We start from the raw sequence: 17,450 nt of genomic DNA, 5'->3' as shown, positions 1-17,450 counted from the left end.
AAGAAACAAGCAAATACGTGGCTTAACGCGGTTAGTTTCGTTAACTCACGCGAAATAAATGTTTATTGAGTCCCACTGATTTATCACCCACGGCACGTGATCGTGATAATACCGCGCTCGGTTAATAATACGATATTTTTGCTAACTACGAGGTGGAACTTTAGATTTGTATTTTTTTTTCAGACGTTAGCGTAAGTTGGCCGCAATGGCGGAGGGAACCGTGACCGCTGCTGGAGCTGGGCCCGATGTAAACACAGCTGGGAACCCGACAGAAGTCGCCATGGCGTATTTACAGGACGAGGTAAGATGTTCTTTTTCTGCGTGACGCCTGCGTTCAGTTTCACGGAGGTAATCGCCGGTGAGCGCAAGCTTTAGCTGCGTGAAGCTCAAAGAAGCTGTTAGCAGGTGGAATCATTCTACGGAGCGCTGATGCTGCTGGCTGCTAATGGGAAGCATTGACTTCCTTTTTCTGAGGAGGAAAAGGCGATTTATGTTTATCAGTTGTCGTTCTGGGCCCGCATTAATAATCCTGATTATGGCTGATTATTGATTATTATCAGATTTGGACTGTTTTGCTGCATCAATCCGTTTGTTATTAGTTTAAGTCTGTCATACAAACACAGCGGAGGTGGTGTGTGCAACGGCTAGAAAACAGATGCTTATTCAGTCAACTTCTCTCTGTGTAAATACGCACATCGGACACTTTATTAGGTACACCTTGATGTAACCGGGGTGGACCTCATTTTTCCTTCAGTCGGTTTAAGTGTTCAGATTCAGCTGTTGATAACATTCCTCAGAGATTTTGGTCCATGTTGACATGACATCATTATGACATCAGCACACAGTTGCTGCAGACTTGTCAGCTGCATCCATGATGAGAATCTCCCATTCCACCACATCCCAAAGATGCTCTTTTGGAGTGAGATCACATAAGAGAAGAGTTTTATTGTCATTGTAAGCAGCAGCACAGAACACAATAAAATTAATTAATACATGGCCACTAATCCAACTCTGCTGACTGTTGAGGCCAACTGAGTACAGTGAACCCATCGTCACATTCAGGAAACCAGTTTAAGATGGTCTGAGCTTTGAGACAGGGTGTGTTATCCTGGTGGACACTGAGGTTATGCGGGGATGGGAATGGAAATGTTTTTCCATCTTCTGTGTCCAGTTTTGGTGAGTCTGTGCGAACTGTAGCCTCAGTTTCCTCTTCTTAGCTGACATGAGTGACACCAGCTGTGGTCTTCTGCTCCCGTGGTCCATTTGCTTATGCTGTTCCTTGGTTGTAAGTCGGGCTCAAAGCAGTCTGGCCGTTCTCCTCCAGTGAGCTGCCGCGCGCAGAAGGTCTTTTTCCGACCTTTTGTGTAGGGCTGTTCGATGTAACGATATAAAAAACGTCTATGTTTCATTTTACGCTGTCGATTGTTTCGTGGTGTCGCAAAATAAACTGTTTACGGCAATATTTTTTCACCGTTTTGATGGTGACTGTAGTGGCTGTATTCATTTATTAAAGTTCTCTTTCTCTTATATTTAATATCACCACACTACAGACGGACAAGCGCCTGTTTTTATGCGTTGTCATTAGCAACAACGACGGTAACAGCATCGCGTGTCCGCTTGTTTATGTTCCACATAAACCTTTCACAATAAAGATCCTGTTGAGACTTTTCAAAATAAACCGAATCACGTGAAAGAGCAGATTATTTACGGATGAGAAGTAAAAAAGAGGCCAGGTGCTAAAAAATAAACCTCAGACTCATTTCATCACTCGACTCCAGATACATGACGCGCAGCTGGAAACACTTCACGCAAGTCGAGCTGCCCGAGATTCACAGAATCTACAGAAAATGTTACATGTTTGTGATTTATATCGTTATCGGACGATAGAATTCTTATATCGGGATATGAGATTTTGGTCATATCGCACAGCCCTACTTCTGTGTAAACTCTGCAGATGTGGGACAATCCCGGCAGATCAGCAGATTCGGAAGCACTCAGACCAACATACCACCCTCGCAGTCACTTAGATCACCTTTTCTCCACATTCTGATGCTTAGTTTGAACTACAGCAGGTCATCTGTACATGTCCACAGGTCTAGATATTTGAGTTAAAGGACAGACAAACAGGTGTACCTAACAAAGTGGCCAGTAAGTGTATGTTTTCTCATTGGCTGGAATAAACAAGTGAGTGAATGAAAACCAAAGAAAGCTTTAATGTCAGTAAGTTTTGACAGTTTCATCCTGTTAATTATCACCACTGAAGACACACTGGTTGTGTTTCACCCAGAAGACCGAAGCAGACATCGCTAACCTGAACCTGGGAGAGCTGGACATCACTACGGACGAGTTTATCCTGGATGAAGTGGACAGTAAGGAAAAGACTTCATATTAAAGCTCGGCTGAGGTGGCACTTGTTACAGCTTCCTCGGTGCTGCCTTGCTTGAAGGTTTCGCTTGTCACTAACTGTTGTTCCCTTTTGTCTGCTGCAGTTCACATTCAGGCCAACCTGGAAGACGACCTGGTGAAGGAAGCGCTCAAAACAGTGAGAACTGAAAGAACAGAAGTCTAATATATAACACGTCCTCTGCTCTGACGTCCGGGCCTGGTTGTCTCCCTCCTCTCGGTCTCCCTCAGTTGTGGTTTCTTTGCAGCAGTGATGTTTTGGTTTGCTGCTGTGTGCGTGTGTGCGTGTGTGTGTGTGTGTGTGCGTGTGCGTGTGCGTGTGTGTGTGTGTGTGCTGCTTTCTGCTTTCTACAAACACTTTGTTTGTAGAAAGCAGCAAAGGTAGAAAATCTAACCTAAGAGTTAAGCTGACGCTTTTAATGTGAAGGGATTTGTTACTTTTGTTTTGAAAGGTACTATAAAAGAATTATTACTCTACACTTCCTCTTTCAAAGCACAGATAATACATTTCAGTTTCCTCCCGTCGGTTTTCAGGGTGTCGACCTCCGTCAGTACTCCAAACAGGTGGAGGCAGAGCTGCAGAGGATTGAACAAGCCTCCATCAAAGACTGTATCCTTCACAGCTCCCAGTTTGAATACCTTCACCTAATAATGTATAACCACACACTAACACCCGTCACTGATGATGTTTTCCTGAGCGCTCATCGTGCAGACATCAAAGAGAGTCAGAACATCGCCCTGCTGCACAACCAGATCACTGCCTGTGACTCCATCCTGGAGGTGAGACGACTGAGACAGACAGAAAATAATCATGTGTGTGACATTTATACAGAAAACTCTTGCTGGGATGGAGTCTTGTGGATGTTTGAGAGCGATTCGAGTTTTCTGTGAAGGAGTCGAGACGCGTTTTGTTTCCCTGTCACATCTTCTGAGCTGAGTTCTCACAGAAGCGTCGGCAGAAGAACACGTCTTCACTGTGCAGCTGTGCAGAGGCGGGACAGATGTACCTGAGAGACACCTTCCTGTCATTCTGCACCCTTACTTCAGTTTTCTGCACACAAGCTTAAAGTAATAAAGGCGCTTTACGTCACAGTGTGCTCACTAAAAGCAGCACGGCTGCTGTGGTTACTCGTCGCTCTGCATCAGAGCGGATTCTTTTCCGTCCTCGGTGCTGAGTTAGGTTTTTAGGTGGGTCCAGTTCAAGTGGGAAAGTGAGAGGCGGGCACTTTTTCAAACTGTCATGGGAGCGCTGTCCTCTTGTTAAAGCAGATTCAGTCTAACCTCACGGCTGTGTGTCTCTCAGCGTATGGAGGGCATGCTGAGCGGCTTCCAGAGCGACCTGTCCTCCATCAGCAGTGAGATCCAGACCCTGCAGCAGCAGTCGGTCAGCATGAACGTGCGGCTGAAGAACCGGCAGGCCGTGCGCAGCCACCTCAGCCAGCTGGTGGATGAGCTGGTGGTGCCCGGGGCCATGATCTCGTAGGTTTGACGGCTGTCGCCACAAAGAAAAAGTGTCTGTATTGTAATGAGTGATTTGTTGGATGGCGCTCAGTTTGCAGAGACCTCAGAGTTGTTCCTGATGGATTAACCAGCCATCAGTGGTTTGTGGTGATTGCATGACTTAATCTGCTGGTCGTGTGTGTTGGCAGCACCATCCTGGACAGTCCTGTGACGGAGCAGGAGTTTCTGGAGCAGCTCCACGAGCTCAACACTAAGATCAACTTTGCCAAAGAGCTGAGCTTCAGAGAGACGCTGGCTTGCTCCGACATCCAGGACATCGTGGACCGCCTCAAACTCAAGGTGAGAGACGGGCGGGAGGAAAGTTCCCGACTCTTTGGAATCACGTTTACAGTTAAAGTCCATAACAAACAGGAAATGAGAGGAAGTCCTCATTAATAAGTCAGAAACCTGCTGAGCTGCTCTCCTGAGGTCTTTCAGGGCAGAGCGCTTAATGTACCCGCGCCACACGAAGGCGTTTAACTCGTTCCTCTGCCTACTTATCAGGTTTTATATCTTTGTGATTATATCCACACTCTTTGTTCTCCTCAGGCCGTGTCAAAGATCAGAGAGTTCATTCTTCAGAAGATTTACTCCTTCAGGAAACCGATGACCAACTACCAGATCCCACAGAACACTCTGCTGAAGTACCGGTGAGCACAGCTGAGCTTCTGCACATTTCTGACATAAATATGAGCGTTCGGGTCCACTCACAGGTAAAGACGCGAGTCTGCATTACGCTGAACCTACAGACGTCTTTTCTTTGTTGCTTCTGTCCATTTAAAGAGCGCCTGAGCGCCGCATGGTTCACGGGGCGGATCCAGGTGAAGTCTGTGCAGAGACTCCTCTGTATCCTCAGGTGTATTTACCTGCTGCTTTACCAACACTACACTTAGTTTTGTTTTTATTGATTTGAATTATTCGATATGTTGGACTGTTGATAAGTCTGTGCACACGTCTGCGTTAGTTTTTATTTGAGGTGGGTTTTTAAACTTAAAGGTGGACGTAGTCATGGCGACGTCACTCGCTGACATCACGTTTCCACCTTCTGTTTCCTGACCTGGAAGCTCCACCCATCTTTTGTGTTGAACTTGTTTTTAATTGTGCGTTAGAAATAACTGGACACAAAGTGAAGAAGCTGATCGGTGCTGTTGTTGTTTTCACTGCAGGTTCTTCTACCAGTTCCTCCTGGCCAATGAGAGAACGGTCGCCAAGGAGATCCGAGACGAGTACGTGGACACCATGAGCAAGATTTACTACAGTTACTTCAAGTCGTACAGCGGCAGGCTGCTCAAAGTGCAGGTGGGTGAGCGGCGGGGTCGCGCCCTCGCTGTGTTTGTGTCGACGTGGCTGCACGCCGTCTTCGTGTGGATAACAGCTGATGTTTGCGTGTCCCGCAGTACGAGGAGGTGGCAGACAAAGACGACCTGATGGGAGTCGAGGACACAGCCAAGAAAGATATCCTTCACGGTCTGTTGTTTGTGTCACGCCTGCTCACCGTGTGCGCGGCGCTCTGACGCCTGCTTCACATTTTCAGACTGTTTGAGGCTCCTTGACTCGCCGCTGCAGGTTTCTTCTCCAAACCGTCTCTGAAGAGCAGGAACACCATCTTCACTCTGGGCCAGAGGGGGGCCGTCCTGAGCCCGGCCGAGCTGGAGGGGCCCATCCTGGTCCCGCACACGGCTCAGAGAGGAGACAGCAGGGTGAGAGACGGCGCTGCCGCAGATCGAGCTGCTCAACCCAAACGCGTCCTGCAGATCTGCCATTTACAAGAAAATAAATTTCCCTGTGAACAAACTGTCTGTAACACGAGACACGCCCCCTTCAGGACAAACAGGATGCACGTCCTCACTTTTAATGAGACGGGAATGATTTTAGGATCCAGTTTAAATTCCAGCTGAGCTCCGTTGCTCAGCGCTGACATCTTGTGGCAGATTATGAGATTTTTAATTTTCACTGCAGTTTGGGAGCAGTGACCTCGTCATAGACACAGACGGAAACAGCTGCAGAGGTCTGCAGTCTTTGTAGTCAGCTGAAAGGGGCGTCCTTTAAGGGCGTGTCCGCTCTGTGATTGACAGGTTGTTGCCGTAGAAACGTGCAGTTTTTGTTGTTGCGCTCAGCAAATTGTGTTTCAGACTCCGAGATGGCGACAGTCACAGCGCTGAACACGAGACTTCACAAACTAATGGGTGACATCACAGCACGTCCATCGTTTATCTACAGTCTGTGCAGCCGATCTGTGCCACCGAGGTCGTCTGAGGTCTAACTCTCCCTCTCGCGCTCCACAGTATCCCTATGAGACGCTGTTTCGCAGCCAGCACTACGCTCTGCTCGACAACGGCTGCAGAGAATACCTCTTCCTGTCTGACTTCTTCATGGTGGCTGGAAACTCCGCCCTCGACCTCTTCAACAGCATCATGGGAAAGACTCTCAGCATGTTCCTGGTGAGAACCCCGCCTCCTGTCAGAGCTGCAGGCTTCCCTCTCTTTCCTCTCCAGCAGAAACGTTTGTTTGGTCAATTCAGACCACATTTATTATCCGACTTTGTCATAAACAGACTTTGGATCACGAGCAGCGTGTTATGTTTTGCTATCACTGATATTCAAAGCACTGATGTAACAGGACACGCTGGTATAAACAGCTGTGTTCTCCGTGAGTTTGTCACTAAGCAGAATCCTCGGGTGATAAACTAAACACGTTCAGCAGAGAGGAGGAACATGTTGAGTTTTGCTCTGCAATCTGCAAACATCTCAGTCCTGGAAATGCTGAAGAAATGCAGGTAAAAGGGAAGTGCATGCAGTGATGTTTTTAAGTGGAGCCACTGGTGCTCCTGTAGGTAACCCTTCTGGGGGTCACAGTTCAGCTTACATGAAACCAAACTTAAAGTCATAAAAACCAAAAAAGCTCCTGAGCGACAGTCGTGCAGCCGCGTGGCTGCAGCGCGTGGCTGCAGCGCGTGGCTGCAGCGCGTGGTTGCAGCGCGTGGTTGCAGCGCGTGGTTGCAGCGCGTGGTTGCAGCACGTTTCAGCCCCGCTCTCTGTCTCCTCCTGCAGAAGAGCATGTCCACCTACGTGTCCGACTGCTACGACAGCATCGCCGTCTTCCTCTGCATCCACATCATCCTCCGGTTCAGAGCCATCACGGCCAAGAGGAACATCCCAGCTCTCGACAAGTCAGTCTCCTCCTCTGTTCCTGTAGTGTTGCTGTACTCTGACTCTTTCAGTGTCTCCACCTCCTCCCGATCCCACCATCTCCTGTTTAGCTGATAAGTGCTCGTGGTTACATCAGCCGGTGTCACACGGCTCTTTGCTGCTGGGCGGCGTACAGACGCTTCCTCTGCAGAGAGGGAGGTGTTCAGATTGATGGAGGCTGATGGTGTTGGTGCTGTCTGTCAGGTACTGGGAGGCGGTGCTGGAGCTGCTGTGGCCGAGGTTTGAGCTCATTCTGGAGATGAACATCAGCAGCATCAGAAACACAGACCCTCAGAAACTGGGAGTACTGGACACCAGACCACACTACGTACGTACACACACTGCACATCGCACAGCACTGTGTTTGCTGCACGCTCCACTCACGTGTGTGTGTGTGTGTGTGTGTGTGTGTGTGTGTGTGGTTTCAGATCACTCGCCGTTACGCAGAGTTCTCCTCAGCCATCGTCAGCATCAACCAGACGTTCCCCAACGAGAGGACCAACGCTCTGCTGGGACAGCTGCAGGTAACACAGACGCACGCACACACACAGACACGCACGCACACACACGCACGCACGCACACACACAGACTGAATTTGTGTTCAGTGATTTGTTGTGATTCTGTCTCCAGATTGAGGTTGAAAACTTCGTGCTGAAGATGGCGGCAGAGTTCCCGTCGAGGAGAGATCAGCTCATCTTCCTCATCAACAACTACGACATGATGCTCAGCGTCCTCATGGTGAGCGCCACGACCAGCACCATCAACAACACGACACTCCCCTCAGGATCTGTGCTGACGTGGGGAAAATATTCTGTTTATGGAAAAGAAAAGTTCGATTTCTGTGTGGCTGATGGTGCTGCTGGTGTTTCTCTGCTGTGTCCAGGAGAGGGCAGCAGACGACAGTAAAGAGGTGGAAGGCTTCCAGCAGCTGCTGCTGGCCAGAACTCAGGTAAATATGATCATCATCGTCACCGTGGGTCACTCAGCTGTTTCACTCAGGTGTCTGATGTCGTGCTTATGTCAGAAGGTTTTCATATTTCCCTTCTGCAAGTAATAACTTTGAATAGTTTTATGTCCCTCCTGTTTAAAGTGTGTGTGTGTGTCTGTGTGTGTGTGTGTCTGTGTGTGTGTGTGTGTGTGTGTGTGTGTGTGTTTCCTTTGGAAGCATCTTGTGAACACTGGCATTACTGAATAATAATTCACTTTGGCTGCTGACAGAGGACGTACGAAGCACGTTCTCAGTACTGCGTGCACAGCCTGTCACCCAATAGCGACATCTGCTGGATGCAGATATATTGCATGTTACAGTGGGGGAGGAGTCTGTGAGGGTGGAGCAGACGACACTGTGATGTGTAGCCAGAGTGGAGACATGAGCATGCAGGTAGCAGAGGCAGAGAAGGTGGATGAGCTTAAATACCTGGGGTCAACTTTCCAAAGAGAGACGAAGAACAGAGTGCAGGTAGGGTGGAGCGGGTGGAGACGAGTGACAGAAGGAGAGCAGCAAGGGTGAGAGACTGTTTAAAGATGGTAGTGAGACCTGCTGTGGTGATTTGGAGACAGTGGAGGCCGAGCAGCAGAGGTTCAGATGTTCACTGAGAGTGAGAAGGATGGAGATGAGTCCATGAGAGGGACAGCTACGAGTCAGAGAGGCTGAGGTGGTCTGAGCATGTGCAGAGGAGGGAGGGTGGATGTGATGGAGCTGCCAGGCAGGAGGAGACGAGGAGGACCTCAGAGGATGTAGTGAAGGAGGACATGCAGAGGGCTGGAGGTGGAGGCAGCAGGTGATCTGCTGTGGTGAAATTATTTTCACACTTTATAAACGTGTAACAGCTTTGGTCAGCGTGCACGTGAACGGCTGTTTTAAGCTTGAAAGTACTTTTACTAGGTTTCTAAGTAACTTTGAACACTTTAGTTCCTGATCCTGTCGTCTTCCTCCTCTCGTGCTCTGCAGGAGTTCATCGAGGAGATTCTCTCTCCGCCGTTCGGAGGGATGATCGCCTTTGTGAAGGAGGCCGAGGCGCTGATGGAGAAAGGGCAGCTGGACCGGCTGAAGAACGACGAAGGTGAGAAAATATCTTTACCTTTGCTGTGAAGGTTCAGGTGTCACATGTGAGATGGTGTGCTTTGGCCTGCTGTGTTTGAAAGAGGATGTGAGTAAAGCTGTCGTCTGATTGGCCGATTCCTTTCTGTCTGTTATTTCTACAGTTAGCTCACCGTGATGTCAGAATCTATGATGATGACGTGGCCGGATTAGATTCAGGAGTAAATCGAGCTGGTTATTCGTTTTGGTTTCCGCGTCATCGTCTGCGGCTGTCAGCGGCAGAGCGAGCGTGCTTCTCTCACCTCAGCCTTTGGTTTTGTTTTCCAGAGTAACCAGCAGCTTTATTTCCCTTTCAGTCTTTGTGCTTTCATGTCAGTCAGAGTCAGGTTCCCACTTCCTGTTCACCACGTCGTGTGTGCTCGCTGTGGTTCTTTGTTTTGTTTGACCAGCATGTTTGACAGGAAGCTGACCCCAGCAACACGATGGCGAGGAACCGAGAGTCAGCATGCACAACAGAAACTGAAACTTAACGTGTGTGTGTGTGTGTGTGTGTGTGTGTGTGTGTGTGGTGTGCGTAGCTCGAATCACTCAGCTGGTCGGGGTTTAACATGGAACAGTTGCGTGGAGGCGCGGACCAGAGGTCAACTCAAAATGAACAGGGTGAGCCGGGCGGCAGGTTGCGCTCTTGGGCTAACTGCTGTGAGAAAAGGGACAAAAAAAAAACGGCTACAAAACCAAAACGGTGGTAACTAAAAAAATTTGATCCAGCACTAGTGAGAAACAGGCCTCAAAACGGTGGCAGGTTTCGAGAGATCAGAACGTCATGGAGGTCCGTGCATCAACAACTTTCAAAGTGCAATACAAGTACAAGACCCAGGACACAGAAAGTCAGTCAAACATAACTTTTAAAACAGGTAGAGACCGGAGGTAAAAAAACACAGACATGTTTGCGAAAACGACGCACTTCCGGTTCGGGCAGGAGCGGACTCTGAAGTGGCGCTGACACTGCTTGTGAACAGCCAGGTGCACGCCGGAAGGGACAAAAACATAAGGAAACGTGACCGCTGACATAAGTGACAACAAACAAAAAAAATTTGAGTTAGTGGTTGCAAGCTAAGGGATTTAAAACGACGCAAAAACGACACAAAAGGTCCAAAAAGTGAGAAAATGTCTCCAAACGGATGCAAAACAGTGAGACAGTGAAGAATACTAGATGGTCAATAAAGTATAAAATAACCTGCAGAGGCGTGTGAGAGTGAAACGAGACACACTAAACAATGTTAAAGAAGATTAAACTGAGAACAAAACATGCACATTTTCATATTTGAGAAGCAGAACTCATCAATAAAAACTGGAACAACGATGTCTGACTGCACAGTCACAGCAACATCAGTGCTAGAGTGGATCAGCCTGAGGGACACGCTGCGAGGCAGCGATCACACAGCTGTGACACGCTGTCATAAGTTCACAGTTCATGTTACTCTTCAGATTTTTGCCTCCTTCACCTCGATCACCAGCGGGATGCACGACCAACACAGCCGGGTTCTAATTCGCCGGCTCTCTGCTTCAGGCTCTGAGCGCGCTCACATTAATAAGGCGTGTTTCATGCGCCCACACACAGACTGACGCCTGCTTCAGACACAGTGGGGACACAAACCTGTGGTTCTAGTTCAGCTTCACAAGCTGAGAAGAAAGGCGCTGTAAAGAATGGGTTTGAACTTCAGGTTATGTGTTTAGCTTTACTAACGTGAGTCACATCCTCCTCCCGCAGGGCGCCCTGACGCAGCTCATCCAGTACTACCACGGCTTCCACAAAGTCCTGAACCAGCCCACGTTCCGCAGCCTGGCCGTCCGCTCCGAGCTCATCAACCTCCACCACCTCATGGTGGAGGTCAAGAAGCACAAACCCAACTTCTAACAGGACGCCTTCATCGAGGTCGGGGGTCAGAGAGCCGGCGAACGCACCGACGCTCCTGCTGCTTCGTCTTCTTTTCTGTGAAGTTTGGAGAGTGTTAAAGACTTTTGTCTCCAGATGAAGGAGCCGTGTCGAAGGTCAGAGGAGGAGAGTGAATTTTAATTCCATGACTTTAAAAACTGTGAAGAAGCCAGTGAACCACGGACGCTCGGCCACGTTGCCCCTGTCAGGGAAACGTTTGGCCCTCCTGGCTCTACAGTGACTGTGGGGGTGTGCAGGGTTCTTTGGCTTCTGTTACAGCAACAGCAAAACTTCCAATTAAATGCTAATTCAACCTAATGTAAATGATGTCTAATCACATTGAATGAAGAATAAAATGATGATCCCCGATAGAAGCGATGAAGGCCGTGCAGCTTTCAGTAACTGAGCTTCAGTTTGTGAGATGATCAATAATCTATCAGCTGTTTTGATTGGCTCGCTGCTCTAATCAGACGGGAGCGCGTCTGTGGAACACGTTACTGAGACTGACGCTGAAAGGACAAAATGTTTGTTCAGCAGGTCCAGTGTTTAGACTCAAACCATCTCGCTCCACCCACCGTCTCTGTGAGGCTCCGCCCACCAGCTTCATTAGAAAAACTACATTTAACTAGATTAGCAGGTCTGCTTAGTTCAGTCTCAGCCTCCAGCCAGTGTGGAGCTGTGAAAAACTGCAGTTCCTCCCACGACCACCAGAGGCCGACTCCCAGCAGTGAGCGCCGTGTTACAGGTTTACAAAACTGTATTTTCTAACTCACCTGTTTAAACTGTAATTGATTAGGGGCGTGGCCTCTTTGACTGACAGGCAGCTGCTAACTGGACCTGTGCACCGTGTTTGCTTGTGCTGTGATCATCATATTTAAGCTTCGTCACATGATCCCACTCCATCTTTCATCTGCAGTCTGAAAACATCAGCGCTGGCGGCGTTTCATAGAAGTGATCCATCACGCTAACACGATCTCGTTATATGCTGTACAATCTGGGGAATGGTGCGTTTTATGGGAACTATTTTCAGTGGCGGATGAATCCACATGTGGTTCTCTGACCGTGTGGGAGAGTGTTTTAATAGATTTGTTGGTGAGGAGATGAGGATCCTCCTGCAGACAGTGTGTCGTGTTATTGATGTGAATCTGTGTGAAGTCTAACAATGAGAGTACAACACCAGTCTGTCTGTGCGCTTTATTTATTGTTGTTATTCACAAAGATCATCGTAATAATTTAAATGATTATAGTTCATAGAAAGCAGTCTGAATGTCACCAACACCACAACACAGCAAATACCACAGCGTCCTCAAACGCACCGCGGTGCGACCAGACCGATAACCTGAAGCTCTCGGACATCGTTTGATTTAACTGCGTCTGACTGGATACAGAATCAAAGACTGTTTAGAGCTACGACCCAAAGCTACAGCGACCACATCGATAAAGGCTTCTAAGTGCAGAGAAGTGACGAGAAAAGGCAAAAGAAGATTAAAATAACTTGAAATTATGAAAAATCATTAGAAGTGTTTCTTAGTGGAAAACGATGAGGCTGGACGAAGCTCAGCACACCACAGACGCCCCTGAGCCCGAAACACCAGCTGATCTGTTCATCCACAGCGGCCGGCGTCTTTGTTGCCATGGTGATGTTGGACACGGGGCAACGAGCGATTAAAAAAAAGAGTTTTGTTGCAAATGTAACAAGTTTTATTCTAAACGTAATACTTTCATTGAAAATGTTTTCATCTTCTCTGGATTTATCTGACTGATCTGCAGTGGCTCCGCCCTTTGTGCGCAGACACTCTTCACACATAGATGAATCTGACAGTGCTTTTTGTCCATTTAGTACATTTAACAAAATATATCTTATATATTACATATATCTCTCTTTACATTCTCAACTGTTGAAATCCTCGGCCGGAGCAGTCACTTCCTCATAAGGCACCATTTCCAAAAGGTTAATGAGCTGCTGATGTGCTCCGCCCTCCGTCGTCACACTTTGCCTCATTCATTTACCTCTTTATCACGGTGACCCCCCCCCCAATAAACTGACCCCTGGGCAGGAAAGTGCTGATTTCCCACGGTCAGTGAAGGAGACCCAAACAAACGTTTCAGGTCATTTTCTGCTCGTCTTCTGAGTGTTTTAGAGCTCCGAGGACTTTTACAGTCTGTGTGGTGGTACGATCATTACTAATGGGATCTGCAGATGCAGACGTTCACACTGAGCTGTTTGACTGTTTTGTGCGGAGAAGTTTTGGTGAAACAGGTCAGAGTTTCTCTGATTCGTTGACATGTTGTTTTGAATCTTTCACTCATTTCGCTCGGAAAATGAGTGAAACTGTTCCATCTGTGTCTCCGTTGGATCGGCAGTGGTTTCCGTGGTGACGAGGTCTGGTGCTTCTCTAGAACAGAGGTGATCACTTCACTGCAGGGGTCTCCATAATGAAATAAAGAGCTAAAAAGGCAAAGAGTCATGATGGAGGAGGATTTTCTCAAATCTGGCAACCTAAAAGGTGCCTTTTGTAAATGATGCCTTATCAGGATCGGAGCGCGGCTTATTTAGAAGCGAACAAACAGGCAGGCTGCAGGTTTCCATCCATCGTAGTGTCAATCTACATCTAAGAACAAACCTGCGTCGCAGTCTGAGCCGCGGCTGCGTTTCTAAGAAGCCGGCCGATGATTGAGGGTCACAAGAAAAAAATGAACACACTCTTTTCTTATCACACTCATTCTGAAGACCGGGCACCACACACACACACACACTTTAGATTCACAGCTCTCAAACTGGTGAACTGTCACCATCTGCTGCCTGTAATGTGCAGGAGTCACGTGTGCAGCTCGTGCAGAGGAAACTCAGAGAAGCTGAAGAGTTTGGAAACTCAGGACGAGAACCGCCAGGGTGAGAAGAGCTGAACAGCTGCTTTTGGCAGCAACATCTGGAAAGACATCAAAGTGAGAACACAGAGGGTTTTTTAATTTAATGTCCTTAAAAAGCACTCTTCAGATGCCTGATTGATGGGCACCATGCAGGCGCTTTCCTCACCTGTGGGAACGTACTCCAGCTTCTCCTGGACTCTCCGGTCAGGACGGGCTTGTGCTGTGGGACAGACGGGTACATGTGATGATGATGCACACGATAGTTCCAGTAAAAGCACAGGTTAAACTGCTTCAGTTATTCTGTGTCGTCAGCTGACTCTGTTGGACGCTCGGGGCTCAACTTTCTATATTTCTGGTTCTTCAGCAGAAACGCCGACGCGGTCCAAAAAACCATTTCCTGTTTTAAGTTTGTAATTTAATTCTCCGTTTGCGGCAAACCGGAGCGTTCCCACGCTTCGGTGTCGAGCGCTGTTAATCGTAGACGGCGCTGGTGCTCAGATTCACCGTGTGGACAAAACGCCCTGTGGCGTTCACACACAAGAGCTTCACGGTTTGAGTTTCCACAGCCGAGCAGCTCCTGTCAGTGCTTTTGTCCATACGACGTGCACTCAGCGACTCTCAGGAGTACAACCTGCAGTACTAACTCATTTAAAGTAATCTAGGTAATCCCATTTAAGATCAATCGATAGGCTCACCATCCACGGAGAGCTGCACGGTGCTGACGGCGAGGCCATGTTGGTCCAGGACTTTGTAGATTCCTTCATCTGATGGTTTTAACCTCTTCACCGTCAGCTGCTCGAGCAGCAGGTGTTTCTCCAGGCGCTGACTGTTGTTATCGCCCCTCATCCACAGGTCCAACCACGCCGAGTTGTTTCTGTGGAGAATGTAAATGCTGTCAGAACAAAAACCGTCCTCAGAGTTCACAAGCAACAGCAACGCGATCAGTCTGCCCACAGAGCCACAAACGTCTGCCTCCCTGTAAGAAGATCTCCCCCGCCCTCCCCTTGCATCCTGGCGCAGTGCATGCTCTGTGCAGCAGCACATCTGTGGGTTTATCCCAAAATGAAATCTGTCTGCCGTGAAAGTTTCTGCTTTGCACGAATCATTTTCCCCAAACGCCACATTCTGTCTCTGTCAGCACCAATTATAGGATGAGTCAGAGCAGCCAGCAGCCTTTGATTCGAGACACAAACTGTCCTTTTATTAAGCAGTAGGCGAGCTTTTACGTCAGCGGGGAAATAAAGAGCTGAGGGGAGGAAGCGTGAGGGTGGGAGATGAACAAATCCACCACCAGCGTCTCCACCTGTCAGCAGGTGAGCAGCTCACCTGGCCTGGAAGACCACTCTGACTGAGTGACGGGTGTAGAGCTGCAGGACCATGTCCTCGCCCGGCTGATGGAACTGAGAGGATTTATGATCTGAAACAAAAGAGCCATCAATGAACAGATGAAATACTCCAGGAACGACATCAGAAGGAGACTGTCGAGCCTCCAAGGAGACGATGTCAAACACTAACCGCCCACAAGCAGCCTGACGCCCTGAATGAAGACCCGAGTTCTTGCGGACCTCTTTCCGTCCACCACCATGAAGCTGTCGTAGCGCCCCGTGTCTCCGAGCTGAACGTCGCTGATGATCAGGGAACAATTCCCCGACCCCAGCTTCTCCTCGGGCACCCTCACCCGGCCCTCAAACTCCGGCGCCTGCCACTTCTCGTCCCCGCGCTGTTCGAACACCGTGTTGGACGGGGTCGCCCACTGGACGTGGCAGACGGGCAGAGCCGCCTCACCCAGGTGGGACTTCCAGCTGCAGGGAAGGATCGCCTGGTCCCCCGCCATGTAGGAGATGGACAGCATGGCGGAGGAAAGAGAAGAGGAGTCTGCAGAAAGAAACACAGCAAGAACATCCTGTGAACAGGGACGTGGGATTGACCAGTTCTGACCTCAGAGTGTGACGCTGATACTGACCAACTAAAGCTCCGGTGTGGAGACACAGTATGAGTATGAAAAACCTAAAGAAACACAAGAAAATACGTCATAACGGGGTTAGACGATCAGCTTATTCATGAGGCTCTCTTTATTCACCTTAAATGGTCATTAGAAACACACTAGAAACACACTAGAAACACATTAGAGAGAAGTCCACGTGCCATAGCTTCCTGTCTTATAACGCCTATCATGTGGAATCTGTCCAGCCAGCTGTTTGTAGCGGTCCTGCCTGTGAGCTGCAGTGAAACTTAACTCTGACCGGCGTCAGAAACGAAACTCAGCTTCCACATGATCCAGGCAAAGTTTCATTTCTACCCACGGACTCGTTTCCTCAGTAACGAAACTGCCATGCGCAGCGATCTCCCTGCAGGTCCGCAGCATCATCATCACCATCCATCCATCCATTCGCTTCCGCTTATCCTTTTCAGGGTCGCGGGGGGCGCTGGAGCCTATCCCAGCTGTCATAGGGCGAGAGGCGGGGTACGCTCTGGACAGGTCGCCAGTCTGTCACAGAGCCAACACACAGGGACAGACAACCATTCGCACTCACATTCATTCACACCTAGTGGAAATTTGGATTATCCAGTTAACCTATCCCCATAAGCTGCATGTCTTTGGACGGTGGGAGGAAGCCGGAGTACCCGGAGGGAACCCACGCAAACACGGGGAGAACATGCAAACTCCACACAGAAAGACCCCGGCCTGATGTTGGAATTGAACTCAGGACCTTCTTGCTGTGCGGCAACGGTGCTAACCACCGTTAATAATAATAGTAATAATAATAGTAATAATAATAATAATAATGATAATAATAACAATAATAATCATATTTATGGTTATTTCTCCTGCAGAATGCCCCTTAAACGCAGTCTGAATTCACTCATCCTTTCATATCCGAATAACATGTTTAGATATTAACCTGCATGTTTGCTGAATAAAAATTAAATAAAATAAATAATAAAATAAACAGGAGCAGCTGTTGCTCAGACCGGAAGTGCAGTGTGTCTTACCGGAGCCGCTCGGTGACCGTTTTCATGATGTCCGCTTCGTGGAAACTCTGCTCAGTCTTCTTCTCCGTCCCCCGCGTGCGGTTTCTCCACTCTGTTTACTCTCGGCTCCTCTGACGGCTTATCAACCAGCGCGTGCGTTTCGATTTCCTGCGAACCTGTCAAATTAAAAGCACGGAATCAAATTCAGTGCCGAGTGCCGTTCTTCATCATCATCGTTATTATAGCATTGTCGCTGCTAGTTCACATTTTGTGAAAAACGTTGTAAAAAGCGGAGAAAAGAAGATTATCCGATTCATATTATCACTGGGCTTTTATTTTGAAGCAACCGTGAGCTGTGCAGCTGCGGCGCGGAGCTCTGCAGAAACGAAACTTACCGGCTCAGCTGAGCGGAGCGCGTGAAGCTGCTGACGCCTCGGCGTGAGTTCGCGGGAACAGCGCGTGCCTTCCGTTTAGCGCTCCAGCAGAAGTGTTGGTGGTCTCTGCTGCTGCTCAGTCAAGTCCCGCTCACTTCCCCGT

The 17,450-nt window shown here is 48.6% G+C and overlaps 2 protein-coding genes across 5 annotated transcripts; one reads left to right on the top strand and one right to left on the bottom strand.

Annotated features, from left to right (window-relative positions):
* Window positions 1-20: 20 nt before the first annotated feature.
* Window positions 21-12,248, top strand: vps52 (VPS52 subunit of GARP complex). Of its 3 annotated transcripts, XM_040006656.1 has the most exons (21): window positions 21-301; window positions 2,264-2,369; window positions 2,490-2,542; window positions 2,938-3,013; window positions 3,116-3,183; window positions 3,707-3,882; window positions 4,053-4,203; window positions 4,453-4,553; window positions 5,070-5,202; window positions 5,301-5,358; window positions 5,470-5,603; window positions 6,189-6,344; window positions 6,954-7,072; window positions 7,296-7,419; window positions 7,520-7,615; window positions 7,723-7,830; window positions 7,976-8,041; window positions 9,044-9,155; window positions 9,712-9,734; window positions 9,946-9,988; window positions 10,858-12,248. In XM_040006656.1, exons 1-21 carry the CDS (start codon window positions 206-208, stop codon window positions 11,049-11,051), a joined length of 2,193 nt encoding a protein of 730 aa, XP_039862590.1. In that variant the 5' UTR covers window positions 21-205; the 3' UTR covers window positions 11,052-12,248. The 3 variants fall into 3 exon arrangements, with proteins under 3 accessions (XP_039862590.1, XP_039862589.1, XP_039862588.1); XM_040006655.1 differs by lacking the exons at window positions 9,946-9,988; window positions 10,858-12,248 and having other exon boundaries at window positions 26-301; window positions 2,291-2,369; window positions 9,712-9,777; XM_040006654.1 differs by lacking the exons at window positions 9,946-9,988; window positions 10,858-12,248 and having other exon boundaries at window positions 26-301; window positions 2,288-2,369; window positions 9,712-9,777.
* lgals17 (galectin 17) lies at window positions 7,627-17,046 on the bottom strand. Of its 2 annotated transcripts, XR_005692423.1 has the most exons (8): window positions 16,935-17,046; window positions 15,904-15,947; window positions 15,456-15,815; window positions 15,267-15,357; window positions 14,636-14,814; window positions 14,107-14,160; window positions 13,810-13,999; window positions 7,627-7,681 (listed from the first exon to the last, which is right to left on the bottom strand). XR_005692423.1 is itself a non-coding variant. In XM_040006663.1 (7 exons), the coding sequence occupies exons 1-7, from the start codon at window positions 16,958-16,960 to the stop codon at window positions 13,917-13,919; spliced, it is 837 nt and encodes a 278-aa protein (XP_039862597.1). In that variant the 5' UTR covers window positions 16,961-17,046; the 3' UTR covers window positions 12,252-13,916. The 2 variants fall into 2 exon arrangements, 1 of the variants encoding a protein (XP_039862597.1); XM_040006663.1 differs by lacking the exon at window positions 7,627-7,681 and having other exon boundaries at window positions 12,252-13,999.
* Window positions 17,047-17,450: the final 404 nt, after the last annotated feature.

Source organism: Simochromis diagramma, unplaced genomic scaffold, assembly GCF_900408965.1.
Source record: "Simochromis diagramma unplaced genomic scaffold, fSimDia1.1 OVJJ01000030.1, whole genome shotgun sequence".
NCBI classification, from domain to species: Eukaryota; Metazoa; Chordata; class Actinopteri; order Cichliformes; family Cichlidae; genus Simochromis; species Simochromis diagramma.
This window is presented reverse-complemented; position numbering and strand designations above follow the sequence as displayed.